The 18,875-nt window shown below is 40.5% G+C and overlaps 1 protein-coding gene across 1 annotated transcript; it reads right to left on the bottom strand.

Moving 5' to 3' along the window:
- Positions 1-5: 5 nt before the first annotated feature.
- On the bottom strand, positions 6-7,568 carry lysmd2 (LysM, putative peptidoglycan-binding, domain containing 2). The gene is made up of 3 exons (XM_040011253.1): positions 7,093-7,568; positions 4,287-4,636; positions 6-1,471 (listed from the first exon to the last, which is right to left on the bottom strand). The coding sequence occupies exons 1-3, from the start codon at positions 7,336-7,338 to the stop codon at positions 1,420-1,422; spliced, it is 648 nt and encodes a 215-aa protein (XP_039867187.1). The 5' UTR covers positions 7,339-7,568; the 3' UTR covers positions 6-1,419.
- Positions 7,569-18,875: the final 11,307 nt, after the last annotated feature.

Here is an 18,875-nt window from a genome sequence, read left to right as displayed (position 1 = left end):
TAATATTTGCTTAAATATGCATTTATTCTGTCCAAATAAAACCCAATAGAACTTAAAAGCACAATAAAACAGTTGATACAGACAGTTCTCCACACATAAATAATGCAATCACACTCACAAAACAAAATAATAATAAGAGCGGTCCCATTTGTTCTCAAACAGGGCAAATGGAACTGCGTTCAAAGGCTTGAGTCCATCCGCCGCCTCCGTGTGGGGTGAGCTTGAACCGAGTAAACACTGATGAGGAAGGCCTGAATATACTTTCCGACGATCCTATTCTAGGAGGAGATTTAGAACATCAGAAGCGGTTAGCAAGTCTAACAAGCTAATCCTTCTGGCATTGCTTAGCGCCCTGTGTGTGTGTGTGTGTGTGTGTGTGTGTGTGTGTGTGTGTGTGTGTGTGAGATTGTATCTGAACATATGCAGCAGGTAGGTTCTGTACAGCAGCTTTGCAAGCATATCATATGTGGACGGGCACGTGTGCTCAGATGCTCCTCCAGATGAGATGTGAGCGACTTGGTGAAACTACAAAAAAAAAAAAAAAAAAAACAACCCTCAAACCTACTTCCAGGAGATGTGCCATGTAAAATGGAAATTTAAAAAAAATACACATACATATATTTAAACCCCAGATTTATCTAGACGTATCATGAACACAGCATGACGAATTTGAAAACATTATTGTTTTAACAAGAATAAATTATCGTTTATGAATTGGATGCCAAAATGCTGAGTCAGGCGCACGTCTCTCACTACAGTGTTATATCACCTCCTTTTCTTAACGGAACAGTCTGGAGCGTCTGTTGGGAGATTTGGTTTTTGTAATGTGTCACGAGCTTTCAGTGGGTGTTTAGCACCCAGACTCTCCAGAGCCACGCTGCTGGAACATGTGCAAAAAAGTGGTCTGGCCTTGTCTTGCTTAGACCTTCCCTGTATGGCAGCAGATCTATAGGAAGCTTGTTTCTGTCACAGTTTCTCAGATGCCTACCTTGAAATTTTGAAATGATTTTGAAATGATGACTTGTGGATTGAAAAACTTTTTTCCTCTGGCAAAAACAAGCTTCCATAGATATGAGCTTCTGGTAGTGGCGAGTCTAAATTAACTATAGGTAGGAGTGGGAACGGTTGCCCTGTGATAAAGTGGCAACATATCCAGGATGTGTGTTGCCTTTTGACCTATGACCACCAGGACAGGCTAAGTTAATATTTACATTTCACACAGCACAGCAGCAGTCTTGGAAATGGGCTTGTAATGTACATCATAAGAACTGCATTTCAATAAATAAAAAGGCAGAAATGACACTTGCTGAACGCGGTTCAGTAAACATGAAAAGGTAAAAAGAAAAAAGCAACGAGGCTGCGGTAGTGTTTGTGTGCGTGGGCAAGCGTGTCCGAGACTTTGGGTAAACAGATTGCTCTTTAGATCTCCTGGTATGATGTCGTGGGGGCCGCGTAATTCTCCTCGCTGCTCCTGCAAACAAGAGGAAATTTAAAAAAAACATGTTACAGCCTTTACCTCAATACGATTACAGACACATACTCTCTTTTACGCCTCACTCCTCTTCAGTGTAGGTAAGGATGTGAATATTGGACGAGGCTGACCAAGTCGCTGCCTTGTTCTCAATCACAGCTCAGAGCTCACATGTTCAGAAAAAGTGGGCCGATCAGTATAAAACATCAATGTCCTGAGATCCATCACAAGTGTTAACATTCGCTTTTACGACTACTGCAGCAACAGTGAAGCTGCTGAGAGTTTATTTAACTAGAGGCTGAAATATGAGAGGATGAACATCAAAAGAGGATGCAAAAAAGGTTTTATACCACAATTTTGAGGGTAAAAAGCGAAATGACCGCTAATGCGATGTGGCGGATTTCCTTCGACTTAGGATAAAAATCAATCTTTTAAACCACAAATAACTTACTCTCAGTGTAGTTTGGCTTTCAATAAACCCTCACAGAAACCTAACTGGTTCACCAGATTCCAGTTATGTTGTTATGTAGTTCAAATGTGTGGCGGCCATTAGATTACAGATTTCCTGAAAATATACATATAAACACACAAAGTTCTTAACAGATATATCACACCTCCATCTAATGTTAGGTTTATCCCACAGCTGTCCTACATTAAGAGTATCGGTAATTAAAAAAAACAACAAACATTTGTTTTTATTGACATTGTTTATGTTTATGTTTCTGTAATGGTTATTCCACCAGTATGCACCAATCAAATGTATGTATTTTTATTTCAAACCTCTGGAGCTATTGAGACCGTTCTAACATGAGCTGCCTAGTTTTGAAAATTTCAGCGAGGGTGTCTGTAATCTCTTGAATGTTACTAACCTTACCGAATAGCACCTGTAGTTGAAAATACACTGAAGAGGTGAATACTTTCATTAAAACATGACCCAGTTACAAACAACACCAAACCACAAACCTCTTTGTGAGACTTTTCTGTAGAAGCAATTTTATTTCCCTCTCACTGAAGCTACAATGTTAGCTAGAAGCCATGCAGACAGTAGAAGAAAAACAGTTCTTACAATTTTTGCCCTATTTTCTGAGAAACTGGATAATGTTTTGTTTTTTTTCTAAGAACTTTGACTCCTAAAAGGAGTGCCAGCTACTTCCATTATATTCAAGAGAAGGCAGACAGGTGGGACTACAGGACAGAGGGAAACATGCAAACATAATTTTACAGATTAATCTGTGCTGTATTCCTAACTTGTTGTAATATAATAGCCACGGGTGCACAAATGATAGAAGGTCTTCAGAAGGGAGAACTGGGCCCGTCATTGGTTTAGCTCAAGGGGGCTTGTGGTTCATTTCATCCCAGGCATTAAAGTCAAGCAGGCACGCTGCTCGTGTTTGCCCTAGCACTCTGTATAAACAAGGGAGTGCGCCTTTGTTTGCCTAAACACACTACAAGGCAGCCTTTTATGTGACTGAAGTCAGAAGCGGGACTAAACACAGAGCACAGATTTGACAAAGCCAGCAGGCGAACTCTGAAAGAGAAATTAAAAGCTGATGCATTTTGTAACACCAAAGCACAGATTTAGAGTTAAAAGCACAGATCTGTGCTTAAAAATAGATTCATAGGAAATGCATGAGCTGAATAGAGTGTGTAATAATGAAATGAGAGACACAATTTTGCACTGTAATGTATGTAGTAGGCAGTAAAGGTGGATATATATATATTATAGGAAGAGAACGCAGGAATGGTTATTTTTTCAAATGTAGTATCTACTTTGAGCTGTTCCCTTATTCACGAGGGGCTCAGTACATCGGGCAGATGCACACATTTAATTTGACAGATTTTGCTTTTTTCTTTTACACCGGATGCCCTTCATGACACAACTGCCCCCCAAAGGACACATATCTCCTCCAGGGATCGAACTGGGGGATCTTTTGCTTGTTGGGCGAATGTGTGAACCAAATATTGAAGTTAAATACTAGATAGCGGGAGCAATATGACTCACAGCGTGACTCAGTCCTCCGAAGTGATAGTACCAACAAAGCCCGTTTCTCTATGAACGCTGTACGCCAGGCACTTACTGCTGCTTCACTACTGAGCAGACGCGACCGGCTTCTCTGCCTCAGCACGCAGAGGTAGGACGTGCGAGGGCAAGTCAGATCTCACACTAAATACCTGACTAGTACTGCAGAACGGCAAAAACCTGTACTCCTAGCTTCGATCTTCTCTCTGTGAGAACATTTTAAAACGGCTTATTCATGCTGACTGGGATTTCTGACGAGCTCCCGCTGAGCTCAAAGAGAAGATGAGAGCGGTTCACTTCAGACGACGCTGCACTGTAAGCCGTTTCCGCAAATTCACTGCAGCCCTGAACTTTTCTGGACTGCGCCCATGTGAGAAAAGAGCAGGAAGCTGTCTGGAAAATTAAAAGCAAGTGTGCGAGCCCCTGCAGTGACATCTGTGTGGGGACACGTGAGGAGGTGAAACATTGGTCAATCGAGGTCAAAACACGCAAACATTATGCTGTTTTCTGTCTACTACGCTTGAAAAAAAATGACTTGGCATTTATGTCGTGTCATTGGTTGATACCAAACCAAGACACAGTATCAGTTTTTGCATCTGACCATGAGGCAAAGCTCAATCAGAACAAAGTCTGATTGGATGCAATGCTTAGAAGAAAGCACCAGTGTGAGAAGCAGCGGCCCAGAGGAAAAATCCTGAAATGAGCAATGGTGCTCACAAAAATAGTATGAAAGTGGTTACTTATCAGCACACATAAAAGAGGAAGCCGTTTGCTGGCTGTTGTTTAACACCTCACCTCACTTCTTCTTCTTCTTTCAGTCTGCGCGCAGCCTGCTTTGACTGTTTAATTTGCAAGTCCAGTCTGTGTAAGAAGTCTTTGGCTGACAGCTCCTCTGGCTGAGGCTGAGCAGGTCTGGAGTGCTCACGGGGCGGGGAAGGGGGCGGCGAGGGTCCCTCGATGTCCTGCGTGATAATACAAGGTGCGTCTGCCTCCTGGCAAGCCGTGTCACCATCCCCATCAGGAGACTCGAGAGACAGTCCATTAAATATGGAGCGCTTCTCTGACACCACGGGGATGTTGAGGCTGTTCCTCAGGAAGATGCAGTCATTGCTGAACAGCTTATTGGCTCTCTTGATCTGCTCCATCTGGAAGATGACAGCAAAAACAAAAAAAAAAAAAAAAAAGAAAGAAAGAAAAAGAAATGTTAAAACTCTATTTAATCAATTCTGATGAAATTCTCACTACACACTTATTTTGATGGCACCCCTGCCTCTCATCTGAAAAGAAAATCATCTTATATCTGCGTGTCTATATTTGGTAGCAGTATTTTAAATACAATCACTGACCACATGGTTAGTTATACCTTGCTGGTACCGGTTTGAATCGCCTTTTGCCTTCAGGACTGACTTAATTCTTCATGGCACTGAAAACATTCCTCAGAGATTTTGCTCCATATTGACTTTAAAGCGTAGCATCATACAGTTGCCATGGATTTATCGGCTGTACGTCAATAATGAGAATGCCCTGTTCCACCCCGTCAATATGATGTTCCGCTAGATTTGGATCTTGTGACTGTGGAGGCCATTTGAGTACAGGAAACTCACTGTCACGCTCAAGAAACCAATTTGAGATGACTTGAGCTTTGTGATCCTGCATAAAGCAGCGACAATACTCAGGTAGATGTGGCATTCAATCTGATGTACCGTCCACAACCACTGGAGACAAGAGGGACATAACCTTCTGTGTTGTTTATGATCAATTCTGACCCTGTCCACACATCTCAGCAGAAATCCAGACTATCTAAACTACAGCCAGGCGGTAGAGCCTGGCTGTAGTTTAGATAGGCGGTAAAGCAGGTCATCTACTGATTGGAAGGTTGGTGGTTCGATTCCTGGCTTCCCCTAGTCTGCATGCCAAATATCCTTGGGCAAGATATTAACCTCAAATTGCTCTCCGATGCATCCATCGGAGTATGAGTGTGTGTGAATGTTACTTAGAAAGCACTTAGAAAAAATGTGCTTGTGCAAATGGGTGTGAATGGGTGAATGCACAAGTTGTGCAAAGCGCTTTGAGTGCTCAGAAGAGTAGAAACGCGCTATATAAGAACCAGTCCATTTACCATTGTTTGAAATCTTCTTTCATCCTATTTTGATGACCCTGTGGAAACTGTAGGCTTTGTTTCTTGTTCTTAGTTGACAGGAGTGGACCCCAATGTGGTCTTCTTCTGCTGCTGTAGGCCATCTGCTTCAAGATTCAACATGATGTGCACTCAGGATGCTCTTCTGCTTCTTCTTGAATGTAACAAGCAGTTATTTGAGTTAATGTTTCCTTCCTATCAGCTCGAAGACGTCAGGCCATTCTCCTCTGATCTCTAGCAGCAACGAGGCATTTTCGCCCTGAGGATTGACTCTCGCTCTCTGTTTCTTATTCTTCATTCTCTGTAAACCCCAGAGTTGTGTGGGAAAATCCCAGTAGATCAGCGGTTTCTGAAATACTCACAGCTGCCCATCCTGAACCAGCAACCATGAAATGTTCAAAGTAACTTCTATCATTCTTCTTCCCCTTTCTGATGCTCAGCAAGTCATCGTGACCATGTCTATATGTCGCAATGCACAGAGTTGCTGCCATGTGAGTGGCTAATTACACACTTGCTATAACCAGCAGCTGATGTATCAAATGAAGTGGCTGATGAGTGTATATGGTATTTATTTATTTTACACAAAAGCCCAGTCTTTAAACTTAAATATATTAGTAATATATTAGAGGAACACTTTCACTCCCTAAAGTCACAGCAGTCTGAACATCAGTCAGTTCTGTCAGCAGCCCTTCAAACAAAGTAAAACTTGTGTTTTACATTTGGGAACCAGTGAAGTGACTGGCAGGGTATTTTTCGGCTGTTTCAGAGGTCATTTCGGGTAAAAATGAACAAGAAACAGGAAGTGGTTAACTCACGGCAGGTAAATATCCTGCATGTGTGTGTGTGTGTATTGTTTTTTATTAAGAGAATATAGCATTGCATGTGAAGCAGATTACTTATTCTAACCCTGGATAGGAATCATGCAGAGTCACTTCACAAACTGGGGACTTTTTGAGGAAACTTGAGATGTCGACACTCAGGTAGAGCCCATTTTTGACCAAGTGATCATCCTCACAGCATGCTTGTCAAACTTTTGCTCTCACCCATCTGAACTCAGAGTGGAAACTCTGAACCCTCGAAGCAAATATTTCACGCCTCTTTCAAATTGGAATAATTTTGCTGCATTTGGGGGGTCCTCAGTACTGCCTGACGTTTACATTAGGAGTAAAAGCGAAAGTAAAATATGGAAGTGAGCTTCTGTTCTCTCAAGGTGAACGGAAATAGTCCCCAGGTGTTCAGTCACAATCCATAGAGTTTACGGACAACTTTCTGGGCTCGGATTTCTTAGTGCGTGACTTTTAGTAGAATCAGAGAGTGGAAAGTAAGAGAAAATGCCTTCCCTTGTGTCCGTTTCAGTGTTTGCTCCTCTTATCTGTCAGTGTGGTGTGTTTAATGCAATCTCTAGTTCGGTCAAGGTAAACATCAACGCATACACTGCTATCTATGGCCGAGAAGCGACCTTACCGTGACACCGTATTTGAGCGCAATCCCTTGCAGAGTATCGCTGTCTGTAACCCGATGCTCTATGTATTTCTCCCCCAGGGAGGCCGTGACGCTGGCTGTGCTGCCGTACGAGCGGATCTTGGTCCGGGCCAGACTCTGGGACAGTTCACTCTCTGACTCGGAACCGGACCTGGACCGAGGGAAGATGGGCTGGGCAAATCGTCCTCCTCCATCCCGCATCGGCAGGACGGGCGAGAACTCCGCCATCTTCTCTTGAATAAATAAACAGCCCGTTAGCCTCTGTTTGTTTTAACGCTCCAGCTCCGTCGCTTCAGTGAACTAAATCGCTGATTTAGGCGGCGGAGAGAGTCCCATCCCGGGTCATATGGAGCATGCAACCCCGGGGAAAACAGGCATGTTTAAGGGGGCACTACCACACAGCCCTCTTTTGTCATTGATCCGCTACATTGACGTATGAACGTACAGAACGTGCAGGGGGAGACTATAACACAATTTCCGGTTACTGCACTTTCAAAATAAGTGAAGCAGAACCGATTTAGGGCACGGGCTTTATCTGTTCGCTGTTGGTGTGAAAATTACAAGCAATGACTGAAATATTTCTAAATAATAAGCTCACAAATAGGAGGAAACGAATTGACCAAAGTATCTTGTAATACAATGAGATAAAATTTAGATGTCCTATTTTGCCTGAAAGTGCTAATGTTTTCGTGGTCCTTCATTTCCTGTCCACAGACGTTATGTGAGAATTCCACTGGCAAAAAAGAGGAAGTTAGTAGTAGGCTATAATTTCCGTGGGATTTTTAAAAACATTACTGTAGACCTTTGGGCTTTTTTTGTTTTTTGTTTGTTTGGGGGTTTGTGTGTGTGTGTGTGTGTGTGTGTGTGTGTGTGTTGGGGGGGTTCTTCTTTGTTTTTCTACATTACAAATTATACTATAAGAAATAAAGGACTTTATAATAGTTTAAAAAAAACAAAAAAAAAAAAACAGAAAATATGTGTGAATCCACTTAAAGTGTTGCATTGTTTCAGGGTAAAAACCAGCAACTTTTATTGTGAATAGTGAAAAAAAGGAGCTTATCTGTTTTTAAACTGAGTACTAACAAGAAGATATCCACCACATTTGTTTTGTTTTGTTTTTCTAACTTGGTAAATGGGCAGACAGTGGGGTGATGTCTTTGCCATTAAAAATTAGGTCTTTGCCATTATTCGTAGTAGTGGTATTACTATTATTAAATGCAGACATGTTTGTCAATTTCACCACTAAAATTAGGCCAAAAGCAAAGAGCAGTGCTTTTATCTCATCTTTTAGCTTCGTCTTGTAGAGGCCCAGGATAAGAATCTAGGTTTTGGCCTTCTGGGGGGATGGTGCATTTTTTCCTTTGCTGAAACTATGTGGGTATGTGCTGTTTGCACTTCTGTTTGTCAGCAAGAGTGTGCAAGAACTACTAGAGCAAATTTCATGGAACTTGTCTGGAGGTAATGCATGAGGAAAGAGGAAAAACGAATTACATTACATTACAAATCAATTTCTGGAAACTGGAAAACATACAGCACTGGCTTTGGTGAAAGATGTGCTTTTAGTTAGCACAGACTGAGTTGTAATTGGCGGCATCAGTCATGCCCTGTACTAGAAAAAAAGACTGCACTAACTCACTTTTCTCATGTGTGTGTGGTGCATCAGGAGCAATGTTATTACAGTCAACTCAAAAACAGGAGTGGAGAGAAAAAACATTTGAATTAAAAGAAATACACTTTAGCAATAGAACTAAATGGACTATAACTGAAACAGCACTTACAAAACTAACTAAATGAAGCAAAAAATGTCTTTAGTTCTGGTCTCTAATCAGGTCATATTGCTCAAACCTGTCAACACATCCAGCACTAAGACTGAGATGTGCACATGACTGTGAATCATGCGCCTTCACAAACCTATTCTGAGCTTCTTTTTCTATACATATATGTCCCAAATTATATTAAAACACTAGAACTATAATATTACAGCTAATTAAAACTTAAGCGAACGAGTGAACCATCATGGAAAAAATCATGGAAAATCCAAACAATAATAAAGCTGATGTGCTGAACACCAATGAGGACTGGAACAATACTTTACACTGGGTGGGAACATTTGGCAGGTTTGTGTGACTACCAACCGCTCCATGTGACATCTGAGGAGGCTTCTGTGGGAGGGACATGGTTAACAGTCATATGACCGACCATCAATGATAGCAGCATATTTTCCATCATCGCTAGACAGCACGCGGTACAAAAGCATTCGAGGGATTTTCCCAGGCTTGGAAATAATCGGGTCTGCCAACAGAGGAGCTGGCTGTGTGTAGACAGAAATAAAACATTGCCATACTCCCTGCTATTCTGTTGATCTATGTTTTTGGAAACATGGAATGTAAATATGCCTATAAAGCACTCAGCTTCTGTTGTTTAAATGTGCTATAGGCTATAAATAAAATGAATTTGGCAATCAGCACAAAAACACTCAGATATTTTTCATAGTGCTTTTGAATATTTGAAGTATATTTTTTTCATTTCAGTAATAATAATAATAAATGTGTTACGATCCAATGTTGTCAGTGTTTTGTGTTAGGCGTGACTGTTATGTGTTTCCTGTTTTACTTTGAAGGTCTGTCTTATCTCAGTGTGTTCAGTTTAAGCTTCCTTGTCTCCTCAGTTCTGATTTGCCCCAGCTGTGTTTCCCTCCTGTTGTCCATTCCCTGATTGCTCCCTCTATGTATTTAAGCCCTGTGTTTCAGTTTGTCATTGGTTGTGATCTCTGCCTGTGTTGTAAATAGTTGGTTGTGTATATAGATATGTAAATAGTTGGTTGTGTATATAGATATGTAAATAGTTGGTTGTGTATATATATAGATGTAAATAGTTGGTTGTGTGTATATATAGATGTAAATAGTTGTCGATACTTTTTTAAACTCGGTAGCTGTAGGGTTGAGAAGCCACTTTTCTTTGGGAACCTTTTCTCCTGTTTTTGGTTAGGGAGGCAGGTAAGACACCTGTAATTTTCGTTTGGGGTTTTCTGTGAAGGTAAGCCAGCTGCATTTCATTTCTAGAGTTTTTGTTTGTTGTTTTGGCCATGCTCACCCTGATGCCTGCTACCTTTTGGGACTCAATAAACTGACTGGCTGTTGTGAAATCGGTGGTAGCTGTTTTTTGTTGGTTCGTCCTCCTTGAGAGCAGGGAGTGTGGGGGCATTTTTCCTTATTTTTATTTTCCTTATGTCGCACGCCGGTTCCCTGGGCTGGGGTGTAACAAATGTAACACAATTCAGTGTCAATTGCGCTGCATACTGAACTTAAAGGATATAAACAAAGGATCGATCCTGTACCAATATCAGCGTTGGTATCAATTAGCTTTAGTCATTTCTGGTGTTTGTACAACCACAGTGAGAGCTTGGCTGGCAGACTGGTCAGACAGGTATTATATCATGTTATAACAGGCTTAATGTCAAAATGTGGGTAAACAATTGTGTTGCTAGGCAACATGGTGTGCTGCAGTAGCAGTTTTTACATTAATTTCCATCAGGTCAAAAAGACATCCGTGGTGATTCAAAGGATGAATGGGCATAATTATTATTAATTTTTATCTCACACAGCCAATGATTCAGTGTTGGATGAATGAGGCCATAGGAAAAGTCATGAAATATGAAAATTTAGTCTAACAGAGTTACACTACAACCACCAAGGGGGTCAAATTAACCCAAAATGACCCATAGTGTTAAAGAACAGAATCTGACCCAAATGCTTTAGAGATGGGCGCATTTACATTCTAGATCTTCATAAAAACCCAGTTTTAATACACATGAAAAGCTGAAAGGTGTGTTTTTCTGTTTTATCTAATTACTGTGGAAAGTAAAAATCACAGGGATTTAGTGGTCATTAAAAATGTGTTCAGAATTTGCAAATTGATGATGATGATTCATTTCATAAGTCATGACACACTGCTGTCCCCTACATACGCTACCTTTTTATATTAAAAAAAGTATCAGTGTTGGTATCAGCAATACAGGTACTGATTTATTAATTGGTATAAAAATATGCAATATTGCAATCGGGATGACTCCTGGGTGAGGCCAGGGGCCCCAGTCGGTGCTGCATGCAAGTAAAATATGTCATTAGAAAGAGAATTAAACAGCCCAATAATGTGAAAGCCAATCTGTGGATGAACAGAAGTCTTCTCATTGTGCATTCATTCGCTGGAAGCCGGATGGAAAGTTTCACTGCATTCTGTCCCTGCTGTCTGTGCGCGCCGTGTGGCTCATGGTTATTAAGAATTCAGAGATGCAGTGAAATCTGTTGTTTGTCCTTTATCCAGTTTCCATTTTGGTTAGTTAGTTTTCACTTATTAGTTGATACATGAGTGCCAAAATTTAACTTTCAGGAACGGTTCTAGCTACATTTTGGTTTAGATGCAGATGCTATATGTTGCATTTCTATCAGGCCCGTCTTCTATGGAACAACTTTCCAGTTTGCATTCAAGAGACAGATGCCCTCTTTAGTCTTAAGATTAAGCTTAAAACTTTCCTTCTTGATGACGCTTATGGTTAGGGCTGGATCACGTGACCCTAAACCCTCCCTTAGTCCTGCTGCAATAGGCTACTTGGGGCTTCCCATTATGCACTTAGTGTCTGTTCTTTTCTTACTTCTTTTCACTCTCCATGTGTTTATACACTACTCTTTATTTAATCATTAGTTATCATTAATCTCTGGCTCTCGTCCACAGTCCTGTCTTTCTGTCTTTAGACTGCCATTTGGCTCATTGAATCTTTTCCCTTCATGACAGTATAAATATTTTCTTGTACTGCACTTTCCATGAAGTACTGCATGTATTGTCTAGACTACTGTCTGTCACACAAAATGCCCTAATAAAGTTTTACTGTACTTTCCACTGTTTGTTGCTTGCAGCTAAAAATAAAAGCTGGCAGTGGAAAGCATGGATGGTGTAAACATTATTAGCATATTAAGTAATTTCAAGCTGTTGCTGTGTATATGTTATCTAACACAAAGGGTGCCGGCGCTAATCTGGGATGCACAGGATGTGCCTCTGTAAAACCTAATTCACTGAGGAACAAATCCTGGGAAGCAACAAGTGGATCGACGATCTCCCGATGATTAATTTATTCAATTAGCTTCTCTTGGTTAGAGACGACGCTGAGGTAATCTCACGGGCTGACATTTTCTAATGGAAATCATGTCATTAAACTTGGAGTACAAAGAGAGAGTGGGAAGTAGGAGCTCGGGGCATCCATTATTCATGTTGCTGTCGTTATGAGATCACACTTTTTTATTAAACGGCTCGTTGTTCAGGTCATATTTGCGCCACATCTTTCTCTGAGCACAAGCATATAGGAGGGAGAGACGTTTTTATTGTTTTTAATGGTTGTTTTGTTGCGGAAGTAAAAATTAAAATTAAAATATACAATTAAAATATAACCCACCTTTTAATCTAAATTGAGCTCTCGGGATTTACTGAGAGGTCAAAATAGCAATAGCAGATTGACATTGCCTGGAATCGGATTGCATTACTTGCTTTGGGGCGGGGAGGGGGGGGGGGACAAAGCAAACAAAGGCGACTAGAAAAAGAGGATGACAACCAATAGCAGTGGGTCATCTGTCACATCTGTAACCATGACAACAATGTCTGTAGCCGCCTTACAATCTGAACCTTTCACAGCAACGTTACTCCTAAAGCGGTTTACCTGCAAGGAGGTTGGTGCCCCCACTACTTCCAGCACGTGGGTTCTAGTTTTAAGGTGGTGCGAGGGGCTGAAGTCAGTTTTACGTGTTAACTCATTAAGCCTGATACTGTCTCGCGTTTACCATCAAATGAAACGTTCCACAAAATACTGAGAACACGCTCCGCTTGAGACCCCTACAGGAGCACTTTGATGATACCCAAAGAAGTGCATTTACTCTGACCCCTACTGGACCATTTTAAATATTGCACCTACGCCAAGTGCCATATATTTTCAACCACCAGGGGGTGTAAGTTAGCCACAAGAGAAGCCTACGACTTTTTGAAACCAAAAAGGGCGTCTGTGACCTCTGAACCCCTGCATATACACCTCTAATTCACTCTGCATTTCTTAGTAGAGTCTTTTCGTTAATGAGATCTGTTTGGCTTGGTTTGATTTGATAATAAACAGGTTGTTTGGGAGGGTTTGGTGCCCCAAAAATCTCTAACAGACAGAGTGAAAGACAGTTTAACAACCACAGTTCAAGTAAAAATGATATAGCACTCACACTGAGAAACACAAATAGCCAGGAGGGTGTGTTCCTACATACAGTGTCTGCACCATAGCCCTCTCAAACCTTTATTACAAACGACCCACTGGTTTATGGCACTGCTTATGATTAGTTTTCCACCCTGAACAGGAATTGCACTGGCAGTCTCCCTCGGCAGATTGTTCCTCACATTATGAGGATGACATAACTTCTATTTTTAACATGAAAGAGAAGGAATCTAAAAGTACACTGTTGCTGTGGCTGCAAAGCTGACATTTATGACAGGATGCACTTTTTATTTTTCATTAGAGCTATTTTTACATAAGTGTTAGTAGAGATGTAAAAACATTCTCTCCAACATCTCTTACATAACCTGATCTGTCTGCTCCACCTGGAGATAAGACAAGATATGGTTTGTTTCTTGTCAAACACGTACTCGCACATGTTACTTATTTTGTCTCACTTAGTTCACAGACTTTTAGTTATTACATAATCATGTCAGGTATGAGCCCGTGTTGAAGGACAACATCAAAGCCCTCTTTGTTCTAGTAACATACAGTATCAACTCTTAACTTGCAATTAAGATTAAGAGGGCCTTTTAACCTGTTAGGAACTGAATATGGTGTACTCTAAAATAAACATATTATAGTGGTAGGTAGCACTTTATTCAGTGTACCTATCTACAATAAGTTTGAAGTTTGTGAATGCAGTACAAGTGCCTTTCCTGTTCTCTCCTCTCCTTTGTAATCTGCAGGCCTTTGTTTACTGACTGCATGAGGTCAGAATGGATAAGGACTTCTGAGAGCTTTGTTCTGGGCTCGCAGGGCTAATTACAGTTCTCATTCTGGTGGAAAATCAAATTGACAACTGCAGGTGAACACACCTGTTTAAAGAGCAAACAACAGAGTGTGTTTGTGAAAGATGAGGAAGTCTGAGGTTGAAAATATAAGCATGAAGTGAACACCACTGGTAACGTGCTATAATAGAGTGACATCCTTCAGTGTCCCGTGAAGAAGGTACGTGTACAGGCCTATCTTGAGTTTTCCAGTAAAAGAGAGGCTTGGGGAAAAGTGCTGTGGTCAGATTAAACCAAAATCAAGCTCTTCAGCATCAACTCCACCTGCCATGTTTGCAGGAAGAGTTAAGTATGACCAAAAGGGCATGGAGGTGGAAACAATATGCTTTGGGGCTGTTTTTCTGCTAAGCTTACAGAACAACTTCAGAAAAAATCTCCCTTTAAATCTTCGATGAGAACCTCCTTCCCTCAGCCAGAACACTGAAGATGAGTTCTGAATGGGTCTTCCAGAATGACAATGAGCCAAAACATACCGCCAATGCAAAACACGAGTGGCTAAAAAAGAAATGTGTTTTTATTTCTGTCTCCCTCAATTAAAATGAAACTATCATAAAAATCAAAGACTATTCATTTCTTTGAGTGAGCAAACTTACAAATTCAGGAGGAGGTCTAATAATTATTTCTCCCACTCTATATTTATATTCATTATAAGCTGCAAACTTTGCTTTATCAGGCTTTGTTAACCAATAATGAGTGTGACATGGAGTGATGCATACTGGAGTCAGATTTTGAACCAAGCTTGAGGTGACAGGTAACATCTGCTTTGGGGTTTTATGTTCATGGCTTGCCAGAAACGAATCCCTGTATTTGCTTGAAACTAAACGAAGGCGTTTTTCAAAGGCAGTACTCTCTGAACAGCCTGTGATAAAGACAGAGAACAGAAGCTGAGTTTTAGATGCTGTTTTTTCCACGTGCGGGGGCAGCACTTATTAATAGTTATGGTCTGAGGGAAGATTTTTACTGTACTTACATAAGAGCACAACTGTACAGTTTACTTTCAGATTCTGATTCTGGGTTTGAAATAAAGCCTTCTGCTTTGATTACTAGACATGCCGTAAACCTGCTTATTCCCTCTATCCTCACATAGTGGAAACACTTAAGTCATCCCCCCCCCCGGCCACACTTCACTGCCAGCAGTGCAGTTTTTTTCTGACAGCAGTTCACCGCAACACTCTGGCACAGGAAACTCAGAGAGGGATGGAGTCATGTACTAGCAGATTACATCATCTTTCGGGCATGTGCAAACAGTCTTAAAACTGGATCTTATTAAAGGGTGTATACCTCCACACCACCCAGAGTTCCTCCAAAACCAAAAGGCCCATCTGTCAGTCATTAAAAATACTCTTTGATCTTGAGATTTTGGCATGCCAGTTTTTAATCTGTGATTTAGTAGCAACACAGAGAGTTATGCAGTTTAGTAAATGTGGTATCCTTTTTTTGTGGTGATGGTGGGTGTGTGTGGGGGGGCTCTGTGATGTCAGGATATGTTTTGGTTGATCTGCCAGAGTTTAAATTACTGACTTAAGTAATTAGTTTGATGGCACATCTCAAAAATAGTTGCATGGGCTGCCCTGAAGACACTGGGCCAACCAGAGATGACTTGCTGACTTTGGTAATCCCCTGACCTTTTCTCTGGTGCCATAATCAGGTCAATTTTTCATGGTGCTGTACTTACAGACCACCGCATTTCACAAAAATTGTGTGGACTAAGATTCACTTGGACTCACTTGGTTAACAACAACAACAAAAAAGGTAGAAGTGACATCATAATGTTTTGAAATACACGCACACAATGTGGAGATTTAGTCTTATTTTGGAGGGCAATATCTTGGCCTCCAGTAATACTGTGAATAAACTTGGAGTTGTTATTCACCAGGATATGCCCTTCAATGCACATATTAAACAAATTTGTAGACCTGTCTTCATTCATTTGCACAATATCACTAAAATGAGAAACATCCGGTTACAGAGTGACGCTGAAAAACTAGTTCATGCATTTAGTACTTCTAGGCTGGACTACTGTAATTTTAAAACCAGGCAGAAGGCTTTTTATTAAAAGTTAAAATAATTAATTGTTGTCTGAAAATAATATTGACATGAAGGCTGTATGCATTTCCAGAAGCTGGAGCTGGCAACTTTTTTTCCCTCTTTGCCAAGGTCTTTAATCTTGAAAAGTGCATGACACACTGGCAGAGAGAAAAGACCATTGGTGAAAATATCAATTCTGGGGATCTGGAGCATGAAAAGTAGAATATCTAAACAACTGGTTTTTGAGCTAACCTCAAAAACCAGTATACTTTCTGGTGTTTTTCACCACTGGTTTGTACACACATACAGAAACATCCACTTCAAATTTGCCTACAGGATGATGCTGTGATACATTATATTGAGACATACGATTCTAATCTGATGTTACAGTCTTAGCAAATTCACACCAAATGAAATGAAGCACAAATTCAAAGTTTTCTATTTTATTTTATGGAATTTTTTTTTTTTTGTTGGTTGGCGTTGTTCCCTAACTTAAAATGTCCTGTTGTAATTGGACATTTTGAGTTAAGAAACAGTGCCAAACTACAACAACACTTCCCTCATGGTGCTTTATATTTTCAGGTCAAGACAATAATGCACAAAAGCTCCAAACCCCTATGAGCAAGCACTTTGGCGACAGTGGGAAGGAAAAACTCCCTTTAAAAAGAGGGAAACCTCTGGCAGAACCAGGCTCCAGGACGGGGTGACGATCTGCAGCGGCCAGTTGGTGATTAGGGAAGGAAGATGGTTTTAAAATTAAATTTAGGAATTAAATTTAGATGCCCAATTTAAATAAATATTTTAAGCCAGTTTAAGAGTTTTGTCACATAATCGCATGCACGTCTCAGTTTAATTTTAGCGTGCACATGAGAAAGCCCTAAAGATGACATCTTGGCTCTTTAGTTCGGCGTGTTTTTTGAAGGTTTTGACGATTACTTCGTCAACCACTGAGTTGTTTGACCTCATTAAGAGTACTGGAGAAGACCACCTTTTATGGAGTTCCTTGTATGCTGTTAGGCTGAGTTGTTCAATGTTCTCATTCAGTTCTTCATTTTGTAATTTCGAACAAAATTTTATGGGAAAGCCTCTGTATAATAAACTCAGATGTTCCTGGATGCCATGTCGCTGTCTCGTTTACTTCACCCCTAGCGTGCATTAACAGATCCTTAGTGAAATTTCTCACAACAACTACCTTGTACTCTTTTTGGTAATGCCAACAAGTTTGTGGTGAAGGTTGGGACAGTAATATTATCAAGCTGTTCCCTCAGATTAAAAATCAAATGTTTTTCTTTGCAGTTATGTGTTTTGCAAAGATCCTTGAGAATGGTCTTGTGTAGATTTATCAGCCATTTTGGGGATAGATCCAAATGTTTCTGCTCAATTTAAGACCAGATTTTTCTCAATCGGGTTGCCGTGTCTTCTGTCTCTGTCTTAGCCTCCGCTAATTCTTTTCTCTGCTCGTCCAGTTTGTTCTGCATTTCTTTTGTCATTCACCACTTTCTGCTCTTCCAGGACGTTCTTATTTTCTTCCTCCAGGACTTTTTTGTCCTCCTCCAGATTCTCTCTCTGTGTTTTCTCATTCCACAGAGTTTCTTTCAAAGAGGCCTCATGTTTCTGAAGCTTTGCGAGCTCGGCAGACAGACTGTCCTTCTCCTGTTTCAGGATCAGGATTTCACTGTCCCTCTGCTAAAGCTGCTCTTTAAGACGGTTCATCTCAAGGTCAAAGTTTCTGGTCTTTTCCTGATCTGAACAAGTCTGTTCCTCTTCGCGTGACACTGAGTTGTCAGTGAGTTCTCCAGCTTGGATCTCACACTGGTCCAGCTTAGTGTGCATCAGTGAAATTTGGGCCATAAGCTGTTTGATTTGCTGTCTGGCTGTCTTTACATCCTCTTTTAAAAGTTGATTTTCAGACACAGTGGTTAGGAAGGCTTTCCTAACCTGAATAAGGTCGTCCAGTGTACTCTTAGGCAGAGTGCACACAAATTGTGGTTTCTCGTGTTTCTGAAGCTGTGCAAGCTCAGCAGACAGACTGTTCTTCTCCTGTTTCAGGATCAGCAATTCGCTGTCCTTCTGCTGAAGCTGCTCTTTCAGGCGGTTCCTTCCTTCCTTACTCACTATACACCACTACGTAGTTATCATTCATATCTGACTCTCTTCCACAGTTTACACTATATTTTTTCATTCATAGTGCAACAAGGTAAATTTCTTTTATAATATTCATTTTATTTGAAAGATTACTTAATGGGGACTGTACACATTAATAAGCTATAATTTACATATTATCCAATGTTTTCCTTTTATGATGCAGTCCCAATTTGATATTTTAAAGTCCCAAAATATAGATCTGTAATGACAAAACTCTGAACATTTATACACATTTGGAACAATAATATAAAGGAAATACTGTAGATACTGACTATTGACAGAAAGTAAAGTAAAGATGAGGTAGTTTTGCTATAGAAGAGATGGTAAACAAAATAAATGAGAGATATTAACCTCCTAACACCAGAGCACTGATTTTGTATTCATTAATTCTGCTAAATCTTCAGCATCTGATAATACTTTATTTTTTCAAGAAAGTGATTAGTGCATTTTTACTACATGTCATAAAGATTTAGACATAAAGGGTAATGAGACTGAAATTGACT

Source organism: Simochromis diagramma, unplaced genomic scaffold (genome assembly GCF_900408965.1).
Source record: "Simochromis diagramma unplaced genomic scaffold, fSimDia1.1 OVJJ01000603.1, whole genome shotgun sequence".
NCBI lineage: Eukaryota > Metazoa > Chordata > Actinopteri > Cichliformes > Cichlidae > Simochromis > Simochromis diagramma.
Note: the sequence above shows the minus strand (reverse complement) of the source record. Positions and strands in the feature narration are given on the sequence as shown.

Coding starts and splice junctions, on each gene's coding strand:
- lysmd2 (XM_040011253.1), bottom strand. CDS start 7,338: ATGGCGGAGTTCTCGCCCGTCCTGCCGATGCGGGATGGAGGAGGACGA. Junction 4,637..7,092: donor CGCTCAAATACGGTGTCACG/GTAAGGTCGCTT, acceptor GTCATCTTCCAG/ATGGAGCAGATCAAGAGAGC. Junction 1,472..4,286: donor AAAGAAGAAGAAGAAGTGAG/GTGAGGTGTTAA, acceptor TCTTGTTTGCAG/GAGCAGCGAGGAGAATTACG.